The 26,888-nt window shown below is 36.6% G+C and overlaps 1 protein-coding gene across 1 annotated transcript in view; it reads left to right on the top strand.

Moving 5' to 3' along the window:
* The first annotated feature begins 490 nt into the window (after positions 1-490).
* Positions 491-26,888, top strand: part of LOC138851519 (lactosylceramide 4-alpha-galactosyltransferase-like) — a 32,022-nt gene continuing 5,624 nt past the window's right edge. Inside the window, exons 1-5 of the mRNA XM_070080720.1 lie at positions 491-575; positions 5,916-6,126; positions 16,039-16,149; positions 16,367-16,563; positions 19,591-19,709. Coding sequence (XP_069936821.1) covers positions 491-575; positions 5,916-6,126; positions 16,039-16,149; positions 16,367-16,563; positions 19,591-19,709 — 723 coding nt within the window. The remainder of the gene's footprint in view (positions 576-5,915; positions 6,127-16,038; positions 16,150-16,366; positions 16,564-19,590; positions 19,710-26,888) is intronic.

Here is a 26,888-nt window from a genome sequence, read left to right as displayed (position 1 = left end):
CTCCTCACAATCCTTAAATGAGTTTCAGTTTAGATGTTATCTCCACGTAGCACCTGGTTGCAGTGCAGTTAAGGAGGAACCTTGCGAGCACGAACACTTCCCAACAGATGGAAGGCGTCACTGTCATATATTCCAAAATGACAAGAAGGAATGCAGTGGTGCGATGAGTGTGGATGAACGGGACTGTCTCGCAAAATGTTATATTGCCCTTACCTTATTCTTCTGAGCAGTCGCGAGGAGGAGCTCATCTCGCCAGGTCCTGAGAGCTAGCTCAAGAAATCTTTATACTTGAAGATTTTCCTTTCAAACGGCTTGTTAATGCATATTACAAGAATAAGGCAGTGTGAGAATGCTTAATTCATTCCATACATCGGAAAGTTATGTAATTTGACTGAAACTTTATCATGTGTTTAGAAATTTAAAAATGGCTTAACACAATCTGCATAAATTTCAAAGTTGCTTGATACTTTGACTTGAAGCTCGAGACGTGATGAGGGCGTGTGTACGACCACGGGTGTGGCGTGTGAGTGCTGTCATCCTGCTGGTGCTGTTCCTCAGTAGCTCAATGCATCATAGTAAGTTATCATGTTCGTCTTATATACAGAAATTGTTGCTAATTTAAACTGAAGTGTCATACTAGGACACATGCTGTAATTCTCTGCATTTTTAATAGGAGGAAAACTTACACTAGTAAATCAGCGGATGCTGAGGCATTTTACGAGTCATTATCTCACCTACATGAACTCATCTATATGTGGTTGCAGGGGACGAGTCACAGCTCCTGGCGCATTAACCACTACCAGCTATGTCTGTCGTCTTTCATGTCTAGTTATACCTAGCATTCAACACCCAGCATCTTCTGATACCAAGATCTCAACCTGCTGATACGTGATCCTCACATACTAATACCTGGTTTAAACTAACTGATGCCGGGTCCAATAACTCCTGATACTTGGTCCTGCTACAAGGTACCGTATCCTCGGTAGTGTTGATATTAGGCTCTCACGTGCTGATACATTTTATGTATGCTTATTGATTCATGTTTCCAGCAAGCGCCAATCAACTTATCTTTCAAACATGACTGACATTTTTACACGTTTTGCAGTTTCTTTATTACTACCAGACCAAGAGTATAGAACGTCGAAAGTCAAGTATTTTTTTCACTCTTGGTTTGGTTAATGTAAATTAATATATATTTACGTAAAGTTAACCGAAAATAACGAAATACCATAATCAGACAGCTTACGTCTGGCAACATGAGACACAGTATAGCTCACTAGAACGTTGGTATCTCTGCGCACACTATGTACATTCGTAGATAGGTTGAGTACATGGTCTCCCCACATCTCTTACTTTGTTTATATACAAAGCAGTTTACAGTTCCTGCACTCTGAATAGGGGTGTTGATGTTGCAGTTTTATAACTGTAGTGTAGACGCGCCTCTGGCAAGACAGTGATGGAGTGAATGATGATAAAAGTGTTTCTTATTTAGAAGCTAAATATATTCCAAACGTTGATGACATGTAAATATACAATGATTTAGTAGAAAAATTAAGTTGCACATTCGGAATTATAATTATAAAGTATTAAAATCTTAACTTCTTCACCATCACATATTAAAATGGGTGAAAAAAAGGCAATGTAGTTCTAAAACCGAATGAAATAATAATCAAGTAAAACCCTGGCAACAATAACCAGCTCTGGGGTCGAGCCAGGAGTAGTAAGTTTCTGTAGTTCATCCTACACAATAATAATCTTTATTTCTACAAGTACATAACACAACTTATACAGACCATAACTGACATCAGTGACTTACTATATAGAAAGCCCCTGGTTATGTACAGCATTTCGGTTAATTTTGTCCCCAGGATGCGACCCAAAACAGCTTCTAGGTGAACAGGGACAACAGATGTCTTAAGGAAGCACGCTCAATGTTTCCACCCGTACCGAAACACGGATCTCAGTGTGTAAGCTGAGTGTGCTACCAACCTAGCTATGGGACAATTGATGCAGTGTCATTAGTTGGTAAATAGCCAAGTGAATCAAACATGTTAGCAGGACGTATAGATGATTTTAAACGTTCTATAGTAATATAGGCGTCACGCCAGACAATTTTCAGATATCATGTGTATGTTATATATTAAAGTGTTACCAAAATAAAATGCCTACATTACTTAACATAATGTAGGCAATTTTAATATTATTAATACTATTACCAAGTTGTTCAGTATCATGTTGACAAATACATATTAAATAATTACCAATCAAATTTAGGGGATATCATTCAGTTTCAACTTCCTTAACTAACGCGATGATTAAAAGCAAACCCAAATGTCGAAACGGTAGTTCACTGGTATAGTTATCTTAGACTTAAAAATCTTTTAAGACAATAGATTATTATATATCATGTCAAAAACTACAGATTATGGCAATATGTCCTGTTCATTGGTCAAAGAACAGTTGGGACTCGAACTCATGGAAGACTAGTCCTAAAACTCACAGGTCAATGAGTTCGAGTCCCCACCAGTTCTGTGGTTTGATTTCCATTCGTCTTGTTATCACTGTTTCGTGAACCCTGTTGACTGGCTTAAGAATTACCAAGACAACAGGAAACAAACTGTATAATCAACAGTACAGAAACAGAAGAACCCTTGCAGATAACGTGTAGTGTTCCACAAGGGAGTATCTAGGCGTCCCCCTGCTCATCCAGTGTTATGTAAAATGACTTGCCTACGAGCGTTATATACAAGATTATACTATATGCAAGCGACAAGACTCTTATGGAGTCAGGAAAAAACTCTAAGGATATGGCATAGATATTATCACTGGAACTGGAGCTGTGCAAACATAATAGATAATAAACTTTTTCTGCCTCTGGACTTATCCGAAGTTATAGTTCAAATTGTGATTTTAAAGTAACGTGTAACGAGGAACTAATCTCAACAGTAACTTCTGTGAAACATGAAGGAATATACTTTGATTTCTACATGCCAGATGAACTAATGTAGTTTACAATATAGTGAAAAAAAAAAACGAATGCCATGTTTAAGTTCCTCTAGACTAGCACAGTACCTACTAACTCAGGCACATAACTCAGCACTTATTAATACGATGTTGAAAGCCCTGTTCTGAGAAATAGAATACAAATAATCTAAATAATAATAATAACATAATATCTTTATTTCTACAAGTACATGTACAAGGTATACAGGCCTAGCTGACATCAATGACATACTCCTATATAGAAAGCCCCTTGTTATGCAGAGCATTTCGGGGAAATTAGGTCAATTTTTGTCCCAGGATGCAACCCACACCAATCGACTAACACGCCAGCAGCAACAGCCTAGTTGATCAGGCCCTGATCCATCGGGAGGCCTGGTCATGGGCCGGGCCGCGGGGGCGTTGATCTTCGGAATAACCTCCAGGTAACTTCCAGGTAACCTCCAGGTACCCATTTTACTGATGGGTTAACATGGAAAGTAAGTGCCTTGAGGAAACACGCCCTAATATTTCCTGAGGTACCAGGGAATTGAACCCTGAACCTGAGTGTGAGCTGAGTCCGCTAGCGATCGAGTTACAGGGAGACATAAAACTCAAATATGTACGTAAAAACGTACAAAAAAATTCAACAATCAGTGTGCAGATTATCTTGCTTAAAAAGTTATTAAGGTTTGCCATCAAAATTAATATTGTGCTAGAGGAAGTATCTATAGTAGATCGCCAGACCTCAAATGCTTTTTAAACAGCGATTTAATAATAGAATAGTTACCTGATCATGTCACGGCCAATTGTAGTATAAATCAATTTAAGATTTAAAAAATAGGTGCTTATAGCTGTCCTTAAGTGTCGTGTAGTTACCATGTGTGCTAACTTTACTGATATATTAACGCATTTCCGCGGTAATTATCACGGACAGAGACACGCACGCACTAACTAAGACCATCGCAACAGACAGCATCAACCCTCTGCTTTGTCTCCGGCGTAGAGAGACAAGTTTTTCAGCCTCGCTCTTGGTTCTGAGTCACAATTTAGTATTTCTAATTTTTATAAGCGAATAAAAGAAATTACAAGTGCTTGCAGGAAGAGAAAGTTTCAGACTCATTTTGCTATCGTGCTTAAGTCGTTGAAGCGGCTAAATTACCCCAAATGAGGTAAAAATGAAAATCTCGGGGGTAATGAAGCCTCAATAAACATATAAATAAAAATTTATTATTTAATGAACGAGGCAAATTATGAAATTTACATCTTTCTTTTGGTATTATCAAGGACCCAGTTCTAGGGCATCTTACTAAGCTCAAAAAGCGGTTCTTTGATTACTTTGCGAATCTTTATTCACATACTGTGAGTTGAGTTGTGAATCCCTTCAACTTGTGAAAATACTGATGTGCCAGAAGAGTCTGAAGGATCTTGATCTTCACTCCAACAATGAAACATTGAATTTCAGAACAACACAGAACTGTCCTTTTTCAGAATTTCACAAAAGGAAGCGAGAAAAATACTACTGCCGTTTACAACTACCTGTCTTTTTGAACAAGGATTTTCCACTCTCATTAAGGCCTTTTGATATAACATCAAAAGACCTTAATTTTGATGTTATGTCAAAAATGAAACAACATTATTTCTCCAAATAATGATTGGAAAATGTTTTAAATGAAATTCTTTAGTTCCCTAATGAGATTTTTATTAAATTTGTCTGTTTTATGCAGTTTATTTTTCATTTTATTTTTTGTTAATTTTATGTTTTGTTTTTAAAGTTGCTTTATCGCGTATAATACATATTTCTCAGTTTGTATGACTGTATTCTCCATACAAATGAATTCAATGAACTCTTTTGAATTTGAATGCTCTTTGTGTTTTCTGGATTCTGTGGACTTTCAAGTGTTGTGGGCAATTTAGCTGTACACAAAAAAGTTCGCTGACCTCTGCTAGAGCCAATAGTTGACAGAAGTTATTGACAAAAGGAATTTACTGTTTATTATAAATCAACAAGTCAGCCTGTTAATTTAGTAAGTTGATGTCCGAGATATTTTCCGCTCCTTAGAATGTTTTTTTTTTTTTTTTTTTGAATGTGGAACGTCGCCAATAATTATTAATATTCACATGGAACATTGCATTATTGCTCACAGCATAAACAATTGAACTAATACATCATAATATTTATAAGAGATGAGAGGCCATGATATATACACCGTCAGGTATATCTTACTGTAGGTATATTGGGAGGAGATTTTTAATAATTATTTTCGGAAATAAAAATATTCTTGACTGGTGTTGAGTACGTTATATGTAGCTTCAGTGATCGTCGTGGAGTCAATTTGGCCTTAAATTCCATGAACCAGATGCCAGCAAGGAAATGTAATAATTTTCCTAGTGAAGTGTTAAAACAATAGTATTTGAAATTACATTATATTTAGTTAAGCCTAGTGACAGTGGTGAGCACAACACACCAGTCGCCAGTCGTGTGTAAATATTTCCAGCGTTATCTCTTTCTCTAATTAAAGTTTCGGTACAAACAGTCGGTAAAACATTTTAAATATAAAATATTTTGTGAAGCTGATGTTTGGGGCAATGGCTGTAAAACTAATAAGCGGATAAGAAGACTGGCAGAACGGAAACCCTTATTGAGGCAAAGTTTCGCTGGGAGATCAAGCTTTTACAAATCAATGTATGTCTCAATATAATGTTTCCAGTCTGTCACAGTGGGGTTTCACTGAATTTAGTATCTATACTGCCAATCCTAACCCACCTCTTTAATTAAAAGAAAACACATCCTGCCCTATGCTTTATATTATTTATTAGAAGTTACGTTGATATTTTGTTTGCGTTAAGACAGCAACCACTCTACGCCGCTGAGAAGCTGAGGCAATGGTGAGTATGAGAGACTCTTGCTGGTGCTGATGCTTGCTTTTTATCAGCACCTACCAGAGGCTCTGGCGGCAGCAGAAGGAGGCTACGAAGACCAAGCTCGCTCACCCTCCTCGCACCCAAAACCTACATCAACAGTAGGGGAGGCGAAAACTACTATATCAAGAGGGGCGGCATGTGGGACGGGACGACCATGGTGTGTCCTCATCCAGAGTCGCCTCAGGACGACGATTCTTTCCTCACACTACCTGACTTCTTCAGGTACTCACCAGGAAACAGGCAGACAAAATCAGAGCTTCTTCATCCTCGTCTTCTACCTTCACAAAAATCGTCACAATCTATTCTTATGCCGTTACTGTTTCATGCTAGGAAAATACATGGGATACAATATTATTTTTCAAAAATTTTTAAAGTACATTCATCATATATTTTCTTTTAGAAGAGGCACAGATGCAGAGAAAGATTTTATTATGAAAACTTTTCGCTATATGAAGAACTGTATCGAAAACATATCCTCATAATAAAACCTTGATCTTTGCCTGTGTCTTTTTTCATTACCACTAGTAATACACTACTGAATCGATACTGGTTTCTTCCAGCTTGATATGAAAACGTGAGTGACGTCTTCCAAATATACGTGTGGAAAATTACATTTATTTGAATGTAACTCATTATGTACATAACAGTAAATGATAAAAGATAATTATTATTTATCAAAGTTACATAGACAAGTAGGAATTTGGGACACATGGGTCGCAAAAATGTCCCCCTTCGATACCTACAACTGTCATATCCACAAGTTGCTCTAGACCTATTAATTACAAATGAAAAATGTATCACCAGGAATTTTGGTTAATATATAAGTTTGTGGACTGTATACTAAAATTAATAAATGATTACATATATATATATATATATATATATATATATATATATATATATATATATATATATATATATATATATATATATATATATATATATATATATATATATATATATATATATATATATATATATATATATATATATATATATATATATATATATATATATATATATACACATTTACATAACACATTTACATAACAGAAGGAGAATATCTTAATATCACTCACCAATTTGACTGGAGATTAACGTGTATCATACTCAGAAAACCTCACTGTCTGTCTATGATAATAACACTGGCCAGAGTTAAACATAAACAGACTTATCTGAGGTTCCTGGAGCTGTCTTGTCCAGTCGTCTGATATCTCAAGTTATGCAGGAATGCACATCCAACAATTTCGGCTCCTATTTGAGAGGTGTCAGCCCAATTTTAACCTCTAGAGCACGAAAATTCTTCCGATTTCACTAACTTTCTGTTGACCAGTTCAAACATCAATGGCGAGTCTCTTCTGCGCAGGCACAGCTTCTTCCCATTTTTTATAACATAAATTTTTATTAAATACAGTATGGCCATCTATTTACATATAACTACTGTATTTCTGGAAAATATATACAGTATTTTCCACACTGCGGCCGGGCGGAGTTCATTGCTAAATGACTCAAATTGCTCATTTGGCAATGGTGGAGGACCTGGGTACATATAGGATCTGGCATCCACACGGCGACATATTACACAAAATTTAATCACCCTTTTTACACTTTGCCGTCCTTGTGGAATCCAGAAAGTTTCCCTAATACAATTTAAGGTATCTTGTACCCCACCATGCATTACATTTTTATGGGCATTTAGAACAATTAAATTTGTTAGATGATGAGTTTTGGGCAGTAAGATAGGGTGTTTAGCATAATCACCCAATTCAGCATTTTGTAACCTACCTCTGCACCTAATTACATTGCTCTCTAAATACAGCCCCAATTTCACTATTATGGAACCTTTCACAATTTTTCTTTTCATCATCAATTTAATCTCATTTCCATAGATTTCTTCTTGTACCCTCTTTATCCAATATTCAAAAGGATGTGAAAACTTATATGAGATATTCATCTTGTTTAGAAATTTAAACACCAACTTAGTTACATTGATTAGTTTGGGTAAAGAGGAATACCTATTTATATCAATGGCTAATGAAGGACAAACTATTGGAGCAGTGGTCACAGTAATTTCAACAGGAGCAATATACACCTTTTGTACAGGTCAATTAGCTTTATTTACCAACCAGCTCGGTCCTTCAAACCATGATGCAGCATTTACAAATTTAACATAAGATAAATCTCGAGACAAGAAATCAGCTGGATTCTCCTCACCAGCTATATGATTAAATGTTAACATATGCTGACCCAAACTATTATACTTCTCTTGCATCTGGTTAATTTCAGCAACTCTGTTTTGTACGTACACAATTTTACTGTTTCCATTACGAATCCATTGTAAGGATACCTCATTATCAGACCAAATTACAGTGTCACTAATATTTATCTCCTGCAACTTATTTCTTATATAATTAGCTAATTTGACACCTACATTAATGGCTCTTAATTCCAACTGAGGTTAGGTACGTGATTTAACTGGAGACACTTTATCCTTAGACATAACAAGAGAGATAACACTGTTACATTGAAGATAAGCAACTGCTTCATATACCAATTTTGAAGCATCACAAAAAATGTGGAGTACTTTTTTCCCATTTGGATTGGCCACCTGGCGTGGGAACTCCAACATTGGAATTTTTTCATAATCGCCAATTAATTCATCCCACCTTTTAATGAATTCCTCAGGTAGAATTTCATTCCAAGCACATTTAAGTTTCCATGCTTCCTGAATTAATAATTTCCCTCTTATAGTAAGGGGTGACACTAAACCTAGTGGATCAAAACATTTGGAAACTTCAGCAAGCAAAACTCTCTTAGTTAATTTATTGGGCATACTGTAATTATTAGGTTTTAACATTAACAAATCTCTCTCAGTATCCCAGGTTAAACCCAATACATTACTACATTTTGGCACTTCATCTCCAGGGAAATCTTTACTTATTTTGTCCTTTAATTTGGACGAATTACTATTCCATTCCCTCACAGGCATATTTGCACTTTGCATTATTTTATTATCCTCTCCATAAGTCATTAACAGTTCCTCTTCAGTTGACGTCACACCCAGGAAATTGTCCACATAAAATTGTTTACTCATTACTTTACTCAATGGACTTCCCATACGTTTAAGGTGTGCATTTATCGTCGCTTGAAGTAGGAACGGACTGGATAATACGCTCCTATAGCGAAAATACATCCCGGTCAGCTTCTTGTAAACCCACTCTTAGGAAAGCTTTACTTATGTCAGCTGTAAAGGCATAATTCTTCATCCTGAAATTTAATAAGATATCTCCTAATTTTTCTGTCAACGACGGACCTGTCATCAAACAGTCTTTTAAACTAGGTACATTTTTGTTACTCCTGGCACTACAATTAAACACAATTCTCAGAGGAGTGGTCTTAGAATCCTTCTTCACTCCGTAATGTGGCAAATAGTGACCATAAATTTTGGCTTGCTCAGGAGGTACCTCTTCTATAAATTTATTAATTAACTGCCCAGCAATTATATCATTATAGGCCGTTAACAATTCTGGTGTCTTACTCAGTTCGCGGAGCTGAGCCTTTAACTGTCCAGATGCCATTCTGTAATTAGTGGGCAATTCTGGATGGTTCAGTCTCCACGGAAGTCGTACCCAGTATTGTCCAGATTCAAATTTTACATCTCTCAGGTATTCCAGAGTAAAAGAATCGTCTGGACTTTCTTCATATACTTTTATTCCAGTGCTGTCTAATTTCCACAATTTATGCACTGGCTCAACACCATCCTCTATCGAAGAATTATACTGGAGCACGATTTCATGAGTAAGACACACAGTTATGGTATTTGTAGTTTCCTCTAGTCATGAATTATTATTACGAGGAATCCTACCATACATTACATGGCCTCCTGCAGTCTTCAAAAGGGTGACACCACATATCTTTACCATACCCTTTACAAAGGAGGCACAATAGTCACTACCTATCAAAATATTTATTGGGCCTACAGAATCATCACTTACACCAGAAGGTGCTAAATTTACATTATGTTAAAGTCTTTCTGTAGCTTTACTAAGCCCTACTGTATATATTTTCTCCGGAAGTCTATCTACAATTACTGCATTAACACGTTTTTTCTCATTGCCCAACCTGAGAGTTACATAAACAGTGTCATACAGTTGAGCTCTTTTGTCTGAGAGAAAACCAGATAATTTTGAAGTTGTGGGATCTCCCATCTGTACTTTCATACCATCAAGACATTTAAGTTTTATGAAAGTACGTTGGGATCCCTGGTCTAATAATGCCGTTACATTTTTTGTTTTATGCCTTTTATCATCAACTTTTTACCTGTATCACAGGTAAGGTTACTTCAGCAAAACCATCATTATTAACATTAGCAGAAATTTTTACATTAGCTACTGTTGTGTCAGGATTGTCAACATTATCATTATTATCAACATTATCATATAGACCTTTACACATGACTATATGGTGTTTTCCTTTTTGACATTGATAACAGTTGTTAAATTTGGCATGACAATCCTTTACATTGTGATTACCTAAACACCTGATACATCTGTCAAGTTCCTCCAATCTTTCAACCTTATCATTCCATGAATTGTATGCATTGCAGTTCTTAGAAAAATGAGTACCCTTGCAGAAAAGACAATCTCTCTTTTCTTTGACTGGTTTCTTATTAACTGGGCTAACCTTAGGAGGGTACTTATTTTTCTTACCTTGTGGAGAATCATTATTTCTGATTCCTGCTACTTGATATGCACCTATGCAACTCTTTTTAGGAAATGAATTTTGATTAACATTGGGATAATTTTTCCCTTTGTGAAACTTGACAGATACCTCAGAGTTATTATGTGTTGCATCTTTAAAATGAGTTGGTTGGCTGGTCTGCAACTGAACAATTAATTCTTGCAGAACTAGTCTTATTTCCTCCAGACCAAAATAAGCCTTGTGATATTTGTTCGAGAGCTATTCAAGTGTTTTACAGCTTAATTTATTCTGTACTATGGCACTCAATAACCAGTCTGATTCCTTCAGATTATATTTATTACTTAAAGTTTTGAGAGTGCTCTCCAGTTTAACTTTATACTGCTGTAAACCTTTCTAAGTGTTATCTCGAGATTTTAAATTAACAATGATATTCAATAGATCCAACCTACTTTGTTCTATATTACCATAAGTACTTTCAACAAGTCAACTGCTTCCTTGTAAGAATCATCTACATTGGGAAAGGCTTGTATGAGTATGTGAACATCTCTAATCTGTCCTTTGAGGTAAAATAATTTAGTTACAGAGGCTAGATCACTCCTATCATGCACAGCTGCTTTAAAAATTGACCAAAACTCCTCCCAATTCTCTCCAGGATTAAATACAGGTAAACATAATTCTGGGAGTTTTGGTAAAGACATCTTATTTGTTGGAGTAGATTGATTAACTGCCTGGTTTACACATTTTAATTTATTCAAGGTCTGACTTTTATAAGAAAGAATCTTTTCTTCTAATTCATAATACTGATTAATCATGAGATCTACTTCAGTCCCTTCTACACAGTTTACTAACAAATCTCCTTCATATTTGTTGTAATATAATTTGTATGAATCATATCTATTCCCAAAAGCATCTAAATACAATTTTAAATCATCAGTATTCACAGTTTCTTGATTCATTAATTCCAAACATTTATTATATGCCTTGGTGACATAACCTTTCCTAGCCTGCAATGATGTTTCCTTTGCTCTATATTCCATATGTTTGTCTTCTATATTAATTTCCTAATTTTCAGCCATGATGCAATGTATTAAATTCAACTTAATTAATAACACTGATTACAACTTACAACACTGATACAACTTACCTTTGAATAAATCTTAGCTACACTTGAGCTTTGCAATTGCATGTAAGAAAATAGTAATATAAATTTTAAATACACATTAATTATGTTAGCTACACTTGAGCTTAGCAATTACACATGTAAGAAAATAGTAATATAAATTTTAAATACACATTAATTATGTTAGCTACACTTGAGCTTAGCAATTACACATGTAAGAAAATTACAATATAAATTTTAAATGTACATTAATACAAACCTTTAGCCAGACTTGGCTTATCAAAATTAATATTATACAAATTAATATAAATCCATGCCAGAATTTGGCACAGCAAAATTAATATTATACACATTAATATAATCTTTAGCCACACTTGTCTTATCCAAATTAATATTGTAATAATTATAATCCACTACACATTAAGTAAATTTGTGAACTTAACATCCACCTCCTTCTGTCATTTCACATATAATTAAGTAATTAACTAATTAATGACTTCACTAATTACCTCCTGTTCAAGAAGGACCAATGGGCAAATTAAATGTGAAAAATTACATTTATCTGAATGTAACTCATTATGTACATAACAGTAAATGATAAAAGATAATTATTATTTATCAAAGTTACATAGACAAGTAGTATTTTTTGACTCCTAGGTCACAAAAATGTCCCCCTTCAATACCTACAACTGTGATATCCACAAGTTGCTCTAGACCTATTAACTACAAATGAAATATGTATCACCAGGAATTCTGGTAAATATATAAATTTGTGGACTGTATATTAAAATTAATAAATAATTATATATATATGCACATTTACATAACAGAAGGAGAATATCTTAATATCACTCACCAATTTGACTGGAGATTAATGTGTATCATACTCAGAAAACTTCATTGTCTATCTATGAAAATAACACTGGCCAGAGTTAAACATAAACAGACTTATCTGAGGTTCCTGGAGCTGTCTTGTCCAGTCGTCTGATATCTCAAGTTATGCAGAAATGCACATCCAACAATTTCCACTCCTAATTGAGAGGTGTCAGCCCAGTTTTAACCTCTAGAGCACGAAAATTCTTCCGATTTCACTAACTTTCTGTTGACCAGTTCAAACATCAATGGCGAGTCTCTTCTGCGTAGGCGCAGCTTCTTCCCATTTTTTATAACGTATTTTTTTATTAAATACAGTATGGCCATCTATTTACAAAAATACTTCTGTTACTCAGAACATAACATGTTCTGAGTAACAGAAGTATTTTTGCTTATTGTCTGGTCGAGGGTCATCAAGGCTGCGTTTCACTTGGACATCGCCAGTGTGTATACACTGAGGGTTTACCTAGATAACCCTTACATATCATGTTCTGAATAACAGAGGGGCACAAAATTTAGTAAAAGTTATCTAGGTAAACTGGCCGTGTCGAAGTGAAACGCAGCCCTCGACTAGTCAATAGTAATTCATTAAATATATTCTGTAGGGTGTATCTCGAAGCATGTGTACTGGAAGCAGAAGAGTGTATGATACATTACTCATGTATGGAACATTATGCATTGCTGTATTCAATATTTTTACTTGCGAGCTACATAACGAATCATTTTATAAAATCAGGGATACAAAATAATAAAACGGTATAAACATTTATGTTGATTTTGAGGATTTTGTACACTTTATATAAGAATGCATTTTCATATTTTATGGTATGTAATATTGGTATCATTTTTTAATTTCCTGAGCTCTATATACTGTCAAATGGCGTTAATTACAGTGTATTGTGAGGGATATTAACACGCTGTTTAGCTCGTCAAATGTTGCCTTATATTAATCACTATGTAAATTAAAACTCAGCTTTAATTAGTGTAATTAGCCTTTTAATTTTTGCACATTTCTCTTAAACCCTTATCATCTGCTTAATATTATATAACAAGGCCATATTTCCTTATCGTTTGTTGCCTTCAAAGAAACAGATAACTTTTCAAAAAAAAAAATCTATAAAATAACGTATAGTACTTGTGAAAATTATTATCATTATTATGTGAGCAAATCACCTGCATGAGGCTTACAGGGCATTACATGAATTATTACCTTCAAGTAATTTGGGTGAGGTAAGTGGGACTTAAGTCACAGCAGGTCACTGAACTATAACTCCCGCGTTGCCCACTCCCTACCACTTTCACAAAAAGCTAGACCTCACAATAAATTAACAACTATAATATTAAAACCAGCTACTCTGGTAAATCAAAGTTGTGGACTGTATATAATTAGGCTTACTGGGTACACAAAATATAATTGGCATTAACAGTACCATATAATTACTGTAGATGGATCACACCACAACACCTGTCTAACTCCTAGACCCTACACTGGCCAGTTAGAGATCTAAATGCAAGAACTAATGGTGTACCTCCCTGTGAGTGATGTTCGCATTTATCTTCCACCATCCACATGTAATTCTTGAAGTCCTGCAAATTTCCTGTCCCAATTCTTCAGCAGGGGACATTAACATGGGATCATAATTACCAATTCAGGCCGAAAAACCCCAATTGACCTTCGAGAACGCCCGATCACATTGCACACCTCATTCCAGTATTCACACATTAAATTCAATATGGTATCTCCCTCCCTGGCATAACTCAGCAGCTCTTCTATCCCCTCCCCACTCGAAATTTCTCAAAGGATCCAAGTAGCATCACAATACACAATTATTATATTATTCATTTATATATTTTACATTTAGGAAATTATGTAAAAATATTCAACAGTACTATTCAAATTAAGCACATTTCAGTAATGTGCTGCTGCGTTTACAAATATATATATATATATATATATATATATATATATATATATATATATATATATATATATATATATATATATATATATATATATATATGCAATAAGATCACAGTAAACAGATGATTTCAAAATATGCAAAACAACCACTCTGAAAGAATAGAGAAATTCCAAGCGCTTTCGTGACTACTCACATTATCAAGGAACTATGAAAGTGAAGCATCCAAGGAAGCTATATAAGGGGTCCGGCCAGCACCTCACTATCAGATCCCACAACGGTTAAACACGTGACGCGCGGCGAGCCAACTTGGATAGGTCCTTTGCAAAACTCACCCCCAAGCTATTTATTTGTCCAGTGTATTATTAAATTCTTCCCAAATTCTATTAATTATAAATGGATCTAATTTATATAAACCAAAGGAAATATTCATATTATTGTCAAAACTGCTTTTTATGAAACAAGATTCAATTATATTCCTGTCGACCATGGACTTGCTTGATACTACTTTCTCAACTTTTTGAAAATCAATTGGATGGTTAAAATCTCTTACATGAATAAATAGAGCATTAGAATCTTGTCCAGTTCTAATGCTATATTTATGTTGTTTTAATCTTAGTTCGAGATTTTTACCAGTTTGACCGTAATAAACTTTATCGCAAATTTTACAAGGAATCTTATAGACACATCCATCAGCATTTTGGGGGGAATTCTTAATCAAAAGTTTTTTTACTGTATCAAGATTTTTGAATACAACTTTAATATTAAAAGTCTTAAGAAGAGAAGGCATATCAACCAAGTTTTCATGGTAAGGGAGAACCAACATATTTTTAGTTGAATAAGGCTGGTTGCCCCTTTTTGGATTATAAAAAGTGTTTCTAGCAACTTTAAAAGATTTATCAATTACATTTCTTGGGTATTTTAAATCATTACCTATTTCATAAATGTCCTGAGTTCATAGATGAGGAAATATCCAAAATTTATGAAATAGGTAATGATTTAAAATACCCAAGAAATGTAATTGATAAATCTTTTAAAGTTGCTAGAAACACTTTTTATAATCCAAAAAGGGGCAACCAGCCTTATTCAACTAAAAATATGTTGGTTCTCCCTTACCATGAAAACTTGGTTGATATGCCTTCTCTTCTTAAGACTTTTAATATTAAAGTTGTATTCAAAAAATCTTGATACAGTAAAAATAGCTTGGGGGTGAGTTTTGCAAAGGACCTATCCAAGTTGGCTCGCCGCGCGTCACGTGTTTAACCGTTGTGGGATCTGATAGTGAGGTGCTGGCCGGACCCCTTATATAGCTTCCTTGGATGCTTCACTTTCATAGTTCCTTGATAATGTGAGTAGTCACGAAAGCGCTTGGAATTTCTCTATTCTTTCAGAGTGGTTGTTTTGCTTATATATATATATATATTGATAATGTATAATAAGTAAGAACTCTGTAACATCTTTCATTTTTTTATTCATAACATTGTCACACGTTTCGTTTGCAGTAAACATTAACATATCCAGGTGTGTTCTTGTCAGCCTGGAGAGTGAGTGGGAGGACGCGAGGAACATTGTGCTGGCAGAGACGTCTTGTAACTCCCGACCAGCCTACCGAGCCTGGTGTGCTGTTGAGAGGTAAGCAGGCGGCTGCTGCCTCTCCTGTGTTTAATATGAACTACAAAAAATCAACAGATAAGAAGGGCACTCTTGCCTCCCTAGTGTGCATTCTGATTTATAAAGAAAATCGGCAATACAGACTACTCAGTTACTGCTGTGATGTAGGAAGGTAACTGCCATGCTATCCTGACAGGACCAAAACATTGCTTACTTATAACAGAAACCCGACTTTCAGCATGGCTCAGCAGAATCCAGAAGCGAGGGTGTGGTACGTGATGACTGCACCAGCGGTGGAAATGAAGGATGGCCTGCCTCCTCGTCTGCTACAACAGTACACCAACCTGCAGGTGGTCACCACTGACCTGGGGAAGGTCTTCTCCAACACCCCTCTCATGCCTCTTTACACTAACAGAACCTGGAACATCAACACTAGTAGGTTGTGATCACACTGATGGTATGGAAATTATAAGGATGAGGTTCACAGGTACATTCCTGAATTATATGACTCACGAAATCGTAATGACACGATTGCAAACAAACCATACCACGGGCGGGATTTGAACCCGCGGTCAGAGAGTCTCAAAACTCCAGTCCGTCGGATTAGCCACTGGACCAGCTAGCCACAGTAAGACTCGTCCAACTAGGTATATTTCTACACCATTGGAAGGTTAGCATAGGCACCACTGTGACCACAAATGCAAGTTTTTACAGACGAATCTCCAGCTAGCGTGGCCGTGACGAACTCTAGCTCAAGTCCCCTCACTGCCGTCAACATGACTCACGAAATCGTAATGGCACGATTGCAAACAAACCATACCACGGGCGGGATTTGAACCCGCGGTCAGAGAGTCTCAAAACTCCAGACCGTCTCGTTAGCCACTGGACCAGCTAGCCACTAGAAGATTCATCCAACTAGGTATATTTCTACACCATAGGAAGGTTAGCATAGGCACCACTGTGACCACAAATGCAAGTTTTTACAGACGAATCTAGCTGGTCCAGTGGCTAACGCGACGGTCTGGAGTTTTGAGACTCTATGACCCCGGGTTCAAATCCCGCCCGTGGTATGGTTTGTTTGCAATCGTGTCATAACGATTTCGTGAGTCATGTTGACGGCAGTGAGGGGACTTGAGCTAGAGTTCGTCACGGCCACGCTAGCTGGAGATTCGTCTGTAAAAACTTGCATTTGTGGTCACAGTGGTGCCTATGCTAACCTTCCTATGGTGTAGAAATATACCTAGTTAGACAAATCTTATTGTGGCTAGCTGGTCCAGTGGCTAACGCGACGGTCTGGAGTTTTGAGACTTTGACCGCGGGTTCAAATCCCGCCCGTGGTATGGTTTCATTCCTGAATTATTTCATCCACATAATTTATGGGGATACAACTAAACAACAGTATATTAAACTCACCAAGATTAATTGTACCTCAGAGCTAGATGGGATTTTTAAAGTACTAGGCTGCACCATACCTCTCTTTCGATGACCCATACATCCTCCCACAAACTAAATCGGGCCTAAAATTATTTAAACATATAAAAAAAATTAATGCCAGGAACTCTGGTAAATTATTATAAAGTGGATTGTATATTGGGTTGGTGACTTGAATTAGGATTGATTGGATTCACAACATCTGACAACATTTTATACCATGCATTTTATACCAATTGAAAGAAAGGACAATTTAACCTGAACATTGCTGGAAGACACTTATTGTTGGTGGAACACACCCTAAACACCTACTTAACAAATAGAATCCAACTGGCCATCAGTATCTAACTGTTAAGTAAATGGCGTACTTCCCTAGGGGTGAGCTGCGATGATGCTGGATCATTCATTTTCCAGTCTCACCTCCCTATTATGGTGGTTCCGTAAATTTCCTGTCCCTATTCTTCAGCAGGGGACACCAATAAAGGTTCTGGCTTCAAATTCAGGCCAATCCACTCACTTATGGTCTCAATGATGCTGGATTAAATTTCACCATTAGCATAAACCAATGTGCATATTAATTCATTATTGTGTCTCCCTTGTATCACTCCGTGGCCGCTGCACACCCTCCTTCACACAAAATTTCTTGAAGGGTCAAATCAGCGTCACATTTTAATACACATTTATTATATCATTCAAATTTACACATGCTGAATTTAGGAAAATAAAAAAAAATCCACAGATGGTACACACTAATAACTTGTACCAACACTTAGTATTAGTAGTAACAGTGTACATATATTGTGAGTGATCCAGTAAGCTGTCTTATGAAGCTTCCCTATAAGGTGCATTTTTCATTATCGGGATTGGAGAAGTGTTTCCAAAATGGAATAGTACGTACTATGACGGCTTTTCCATGTGCTATTTAATTTTGGATATACATTTTCAATTTCATTTGAGAATAAAATCACTATATATAGAAAAGCTTCACAGGGGTACTGACAGTGGTGCCAAACGAAAATATTAAATTCAAGCTGCTAGGCAATCTAAGAACAATCTTTAAGGCTTTTAAATATATAATATATAAGTACAGACAGCTTAACTGGTTTTGACTTCCTGAGATGTGAATGTAACACTGTAACACTGAATGTAACACTGTATGTATCTAAAGCAAGATAGATGAATGAGCAAATTATTGACAAAGGGATTACCTCTCACACAAGACGCAGGGAACATGAAGTCGATGCTTTGGCTAATCCTGCATTAAATAAATAAAATGTTTATTGTAATTTCGACTTCTCAAATAGAAGTCGAGAAAAATGGAAAAGAACTACCAGACAAAGTGGTAGAGAATAGATATATTGCAGATAGGATACACAGACTGTCATAATTAAATGTTCGAAGTTAAACATATCTATGGAGGAAATAACAAGCTCGGTAGACTACAAGATGTTGTCACCAGACTAAGGCTAGGCTATAAATATCTGTATCACATTGGTCTGCATGATGTTAATCATGTGAAGTGTGTGGGACAACCAGGGGTCACACTATATCATAGATTCTCCGACATCCAACCATTTAAGAGACAATTGAAAAAAAAAATCATAAAATGGCAAATCACTTTATTGTTAATTATAAGATTTCTGAAATCTTGAGATTATATCCACAATTTCCACTAGCTAGACGAATCATTTATTATGTGGTAAGATTCTAACTTGGTAAATGACCAATGTTTGTAGTGGTAAATCTAAGATTTTTTTTTTGCTAGTGTCCACATATAGCATTGAATAATGATTATCCGTACAACATTTTACTTTGGAAACGCAAAGGCTCGATCCTCCGTAAGGAACTTAACCCCATGACCTATCAAATGAGACAAGAACACAGCGGCCCGGCCTGTAGGGTGTAACAAAGACTACTTGTTCTACCGCACACAGGATGATCTGCGGGTGCGCAATAAATTAGCCCCAAGTGGCACAAAGAAAAATGCTGCCTGTGTGGATAGTGATGGTTAATTTATGATTTTTGTGTTAGCATGGCCTGCGGTCAACCTAAGCGACATGGTGAGGCTGGCGTTGGTGTGGAGAGTTGGGGGCTTCTACAGCGACACCGACGTTGTGTGCATTTCCTCCCTCGCCGCCCTCAGGAACGTGGTGGGTTTTCAGTCCAACAACGAGATCAATGGCGGTATTTTCCACTTTGATCGGCACCATAATCTTCTGCTGCATGTTATGACTATGTTAATGTAAGTACGTATTTGTAAATATTCACTTAGTGTAAGTTTTTGAACGTTCTCCATTTACATTTTTTTTTAGTTTTAATTTATTTTGGGTATCAATTAAACCCCCAAAAAGTAGTTCAGTAAAAGGGCATTACGTGTTTAGCAGCGCCTTTCACGGGAAGTGTGAGAATGGGCTGATATTCATGAATGACTAAATAGTTGATCTGGATGCCAAAAATACCTGTTATCGTCTCACAGAGCGCTTGCATCTGGCTCACGTAAACACCTTAAGATGCTTACTTCTCATTCGATATCCTGAGACTAAGTGAATACAAGGAACTGAAATCGATATTTACAAAAACATTTTCAGTCACACCTGAGAGTGTAATTGAGCGTAAGCGATATTGAGCGCTGACTTGTCCTGATGTGCGACATAACACGCTCATTGATTTCTTGCTGAAAGAGTCTCAAGTGTTTTCACTTAAAATACCCCATTTGAAGATTGTTTCACTTGAAGATAAACCCCAAGAAAATGAACATTTCCTGGAGACATAGGCGTTGACTGGTCAAATTTGAAAAAGAAAAAAATAGCGGACCTAAACATTCTTTTTAACAACTGTAGAGAACAGTTGTGTGATAATGGAGCCAACATCATGGACAAGAGTAAGGAACTCCAAACCAGCTGCTGGAAAAGAATTCGAAGGCTTTATTTGTGCCATCTGAAGCTTATACATTAAATCTGGTGATAATAATGCTGCTAAAAGCTCCACAGATACCATCGGCTTCTTTAAAAAGCTGAATTATCTTGAAGGTTGAAGAGCTGTTAACCTGACTCAAAAATCATGGTCAGAGTTCAGGTGGGAGAGCATGGGAAAGAGCATTCAGCTATAAGGTACCAAGCAGCATCAGTGTGAGGCACACTGATATAAGACGTAAAACTACGGACCATATGGTAAAAAATTAGACCTAGTCTTTAGCAATGAAGGAAGGTTTACTGGTTCTCAGTGTGTACAGTGAGACAAGACATCCAGAGCCAGTTTGCAAGTCAGCAAACTGAAGCAATCTCTCTCTCGATGCAGCTAAGGAAGACTGAAAACGCCTTTAGCACTTGCAGAGCAAAAGGCTTGTAGCTGCACAAAGGTCAAACAAGAACATCTGCGAAGACATTAATGTGGAGGCGTTTTCTAGCAAAATAAACTGAGGTCCACAAAGCGCCGCTTTCCCTATGAGCCCGTTGATGAGCTCATCAGTGATGCACAGAACATTTTGAAAGTGGCCTTGTTCTATATAGTGTTAGATATTGCAATCTCATCACCTCAGGAAACAGTGCAAACCGCTGGAGAAGTGAGACAAGTTTGGAGAGCTTTCAGACTTACAAAATGAGGACCTGACAAGATCCCAGCAACAGCTCAAACTGTGAAGGACATTCGGATAGATGGTAAGGAGCTGGAACAGTGGTTAGGGAATTTGCTTGAGCTGTCATCTATGAGCTGCTGACGTTCATCTATGAAAAGCAGCTCACAGTGGTCTATCTCAGCCTCATGGTAGCCCTCATCAAGGAGTCCACCACGACAAATGGTCGTCTCATTGGTCTTGCTGTCATCAGCATTAACCATGTAGTTTCGATGATATCATTAGTGATTGCATCGAGAAAGACCAAGAGGATAACGCTTTAATAGGAAAACTATTAGATCTAAAAACTTGCAAACCAGATTTAAAATATAAATTTGCCTCTGGCATCTTATACCTTCATTAAACTTCATTGAATGCAGTTTTTAAATATATTTATTGGTGTTTTTATTTATGTATCGTGTGTGCTTTTTGTTTTAAAGGCAGTGTACAAGGTGTTTTACCTCTGTCAACAGCACACTCCCCTCACCTGGAGCGGGAAGAGAGGATGTGCCGTAGACGGAGAGGTGAAAGATCCTTGCATAATCTCGCCTTGGGTACCAAAAATGTTAGGATTACCACTGTTAGCAACGCTACACAAATATCGTTATCTATATTCCTTTCTTTATGTGTGGAATCTAGTTTCCATGGGTATTTCCAATCATACCCATTCACTAGTATTATACTTAGAGGAAGTGCCAAGCACCTAACGGTCATGCTGTACCTGACTCACACGCTACTGCTTACATAATGGCTTCAAATTCCCTGATTGCAACTGTTTTTTATGACATAATCCAAGGATGCCTGAAGTAATGGGCCAATATTTTCACAGCCTTATTATGGCCTTCCTGTTGTCACTCACATCTCTGCCATAATGGAGAGCCTTGTCGTGTGACTTTTTGATCTGCCAGCAGCCTCGGCCGTTTTGTTTTATTTTGGACTTTTAACAATGACATGTACCTGTCGGGACTTCAGAGAAATTTTAGATCTCTTTTTTAATGTTAACCATTTGATATGCTTATACAATTAATGCCAGATACTTAACCTGTTGTGAGTATTTATAGTTTTGTCGTGAAATTGTTCCTTTATTATTTCTATCTTTTAGATAGGTTTAGCGTGTGTGTTTGAGGTCAGCACAACATGTGAGAAAGAGCTCTGAATGACTTCTTGTCAAAGCGCTCTGTAAACTTTAACATTTCGTTTTCCTGGACGATCTTACACTTCGTTTCGTCCATTTCTGAAGCATTCTACATTGTCTGATGTTTATTTATTGCCTCAACTGAACCAGGCCAATGACTGGGGTAATAACGGCCCTGTGCTGTTAACGCGCGCACTGAAAGAGGCGTGTGGAAGGCCAAAGCTGGCACCAGGAAATCAATGTTATGATGTGCATCTCGTCTCCTGGAAAGCCTTTTACCCAGTGCCGCCTGGGAAGTGGCGATTTCCATTCCTTCCCAGGAAGGGAACGATCAATTTTACAGAGGTGAGTATTAGATCTCTTTCTTAACCATGTCGTGTCAAGTATAGTGAACTGAATTTTGTTTAGTGTGCGAATGGTTGAGATAATGAGCAATTTGTTGAATAAATAGTTGTGTAGTTTAATTATACAACCTTTACTCTTCATGTAGGCGGCCAAGTCAAATTCACTATGTTTTCATTTTTGTGGAAAATTGCATTTATCTGGATGTAACTCATAATGTACATACCAGTAAATGGTAACAAAGATAATTATTATTTATCAAAGTTACAGACAAGTAGGAATTTGGGACACCTAGGTCGCAAAAAAATGTCCCCCTTCGATACCTACCACTGTCATATCCACAAGTTGCTCTAACCTATTAATTACAAATGAAATATGCATCACCAGGAATTCTGGTAAATATAAAAATTGGTGGACTGTATATTAAAATTAATAAATTATATATATGCACATTTACATAACAGAAGGGGAATATATCTTAATATCACTCACCATTTTGACTGGAGATTAATGTGTATCATACTCAAAAAAAAAACTCATTCTAACTAAATTTATGATGATAATACTGGCCAGAATTAGAACACAATTTAGATAGCTTATCTGAGGTTCCTGGAGCTGTCTTGTCCAGTCGCCTGATATCTCAAGTTATGCAGGAATGCACATCCAATAATTTCGGCTCCTATTTGAGAGGTTTTAAGCCCAATATAACCTCTAGAGCACGAAAATTCTTCTGATTATTCACTAACGTTTATGTTGACTAGTTCAAACATGGCGAGTCTCTTCTGCACAGGCGCAGGGCTTCCCATTCTTTATAGCATAAATTTTATTAAATACAATGTATTACACTAATTTACATAAAAAATACACTGTATTTTTTCTGGAAAATACAATATTTTCCACACTGCGGCCGGCTGGAGTTCGTTGCTAAATGACTCAAATTACTCCTTCCTTTAGGAGACGATTCCAGCTGGTTCTGGCTTGAGTGGCTGTTCTTCTAGTAGGTCTTACCACGATGATTCCTGCATCACTCGGTTAGCATTATCTTCAATATCACTCGTGTCACTTTCCCTCAGATTTTCATTTACGTTTGATTGAATACCATTTAACTCCAAGGGAATCAATTTATTAATTGTGCGTAAACTTTCCTGGCCATGACACAACACTTTGACATTCTGGACAACACCTTGTGCATCTGGGTACAATGTCGATACTTTGCCCAGAGGCCACAATGTTCGATGTTGTTCAGAATCAATCAACACAATGTCACCTGGTTGAATGTTCTATCGATTTACTGCCTCTGTCGCACCATAAAAGTGTTCACGTAGTGTAAGAAGATATTCCTTATGCCACACATTAGACCAATGATCAATTACTTCATTTAACATTTTAAATTTATCACACAACACTGCCGCATCATTGTAATCTTCATCACTTTCTTCCAGATTATCTTTATAGACAGGGGCAGCTTCCAATTTCCTTCCACATATTACGTGAGAAGGTGTTAATACATCTGTATCAGGTGTATCACTCATGTACAAGAGAGGCCTATTATTTATCCAATTTTCAGCCTCCACTAACACTGCACGGAATTCTTCCAAATTAATTTTCTTCCGGTGTAGTACTTTACGGAGACACCTCTTCACTGTGCCTATAAGTCTTTCGTACAGCCACCCATGCCAAAGGGCTCTAGGAGTAATAAATTTCCAGGTGCACCCTCGTTGGGTTAACAGAGATTGAACATCATTACTATTATTTAACTCTATTAAGTGTTGACCACCTGCTACAAAATTTGTGGCATTATCCAAAATCATCAATCTCGAACAGGATCTTCTAGCTGCAAATTTTCGAAACAGCTGTATAAACTGTTCTGCAGACAAGTCCTGTGCCACTTCTAAATGAACTGCCCTAGTAGCAGCACAAGTGAACAAACTTACACTTTCATTGGAACACCATCTGAAGTACCTGTTAAATATTTTGGACCACTATAGTCTACACCTGTTACATCAAATGGTTTCACTAATTGTACATGCTCCTTTGGCAATGGTGGAGGACCTGGGTACATATAGGATCTGGCCTCCCCACGGCGGCATATTACACAAGATTTAATCACCCTTTTTACACTTTGCCATCCTTGTGGAACCCAGAAAGTTTCCTTAATACAATTTAAGGTATCTTGTACCCCACCATGCATTACATTTTTATGGGCATTTAGAACAATTAAATTTGTTAGATGATGAGTTTTGGGCAGTAAGATAGGGTGTTTAGCATAATCACCCTATTCAGCGTTTTTTAACCTACCTCTGCACCTAATTACATTCTTCTCTAAATACAGCCCCAATTTCTCTATTATGGAACCTTTCACAATTTTTATTTCCATTATCAATTTAATCTCATTTCCATACATTTCTTCTTGTACCCTCTTTATCCAATATTCAAGAGGATGTGAAAACTATATGAGATACTCATCTTGTTTAGAAATTTAAACACCAACTTAGTTACATTGATTAGTTTGGGTAAAGAAGAATACCTATTTATATCAATGGCTAAGGGAGGACAAACTGTTGGAGCAGTGGTCACAGTAATTTCAACAGGAGCAATTTTGTACAGGCCAATTAGCTTTATTTACCAACCAGCTCGGTCCTTTAAACCATGATACAGCATTTACAAATTTAGCATAAGGTAAACCTCGAGACAAGAAATCAGCTGGATTCTTCTCACCAGGTATATGATTAAATGTTAACATATGCTGACCCAAGCTATTATACTTCTCTAGCATCTGATTAATTTCAGTGACTCTGTTTTGTACATACACAATTTTACTGTTTCCATTATGAATCCATTGTAAGGATACCTCATTATCAGACCAAATTACAGTGTTGCTAATATTTATCTCCTTCAACTTATTTCTTATATAATTAGCTAATTTGACACCTACATAAATGGCTGTTAATTCCAACTGAGGTAAGGTACATGATTTAATTGGAGACACTTTAGCCTTAGACATAACAAGAGAAATAACACAATTACATTGAAGGTAAGCAACTGCTTCATACGCCAATTTTGAAGCATCACAAAAAATGTGGAGTACATTTTTCCCATTTGGATTGGCCACCTGACGTGGGAACTCCAGCATTGGAATTTTTTCATAATCACCAATTAATTCATCCCACCTGTTAATGAATTCCTCAGGTAGAATTTCATCCCAAGCACATTTAAGTTTCCATGCTTCCTGCATTAATAATTTCCCTCTTATAGTAAGGGGTGACACTAAACCTAGTGAATCAAAACATTTGGAAACTTCAGCAAGCAAAACTCTCTTAGTTAATTTATTGAGTGTACTGTAATTATTAGGTTTTAACATTAACAAATCTCTCTCAGTATCCCAAGTTAATCCCAATACATTACTACATTTTGGCACTTCATCTGCAGGGTAATCTTTACTTATTTTGTCCTTTAATTTGGACGAATTACTATTCCATTCCCTCAGAAGCATATTTGCACTTTGCATTATTTTATTAGCCTCTCCATAAGTCATTAATAGTTCCTCTTCAGTTGACGTCACACCCAGGAAATTGTCCACATAAAATTGTTTACTCATTACTTTACTCAATGGACTTCCCATACGTTTAAGGTGTGCATTTATTGTCTCTTGAAGTAGGAACGGACTGGATGTAGCACCAAATAATACGCTCCTAAAGCGAAAGGTTTTCAGAGAGCTAAGTGGGTCAATAGGATTCTCAGGCCATAAGAAGCAGGTACAATCCCGGTCAGCTTCTTGTAAACCCACTCTTAGGAAAGCTTTACTTATGTCAGCCGTAAAGGCATAATGTTTCACCCTGAAATTTAATAAGATATCTCCTAATTTTTCCGTCAACGACGGACCTGTCATCAAACAGTCATTTGAACTAGGTACATATTTTTTACTCCTGGCACTACAATTAAACACAATCCTCAGAGGAGCGGTCTTAGAATCCTTCTTCACTCCGTGATGTGGCAAATAGTGACCATAAATTTTGGCTTGCTCAGGAGGTACCTCTTCTATAAATTTATTAATTAATTGCTCAGCAATTATATCATTATAGGCCATTAACAATTCTGGTGTCTTACTCAGTTCGCGGAGCTGAGCCTTTAATTGTCCAGATGCCATTCTGTAATTAGTGGGCAATTCTGAATGGTTCAGTTTCCACGGAAGTCGCACCCAGTATTGTCCAGATTCAAATTTTACATCTCTCAGGTATTGTT

This window comes from Cherax quadricarinatus, unplaced genomic scaffold, assembly GCF_038502225.1.
Source record: "Cherax quadricarinatus isolate ZL_2023a unplaced genomic scaffold, ASM3850222v1 Contig840, whole genome shotgun sequence".
Taxonomy (NCBI): Eukaryota; Metazoa; Arthropoda; class Malacostraca; order Decapoda; family Parastacidae; genus Cherax; species Cherax quadricarinatus.
Note: the sequence above shows the minus strand (reverse complement) of the source record. Positions and strands in the feature narration are given on the sequence as shown.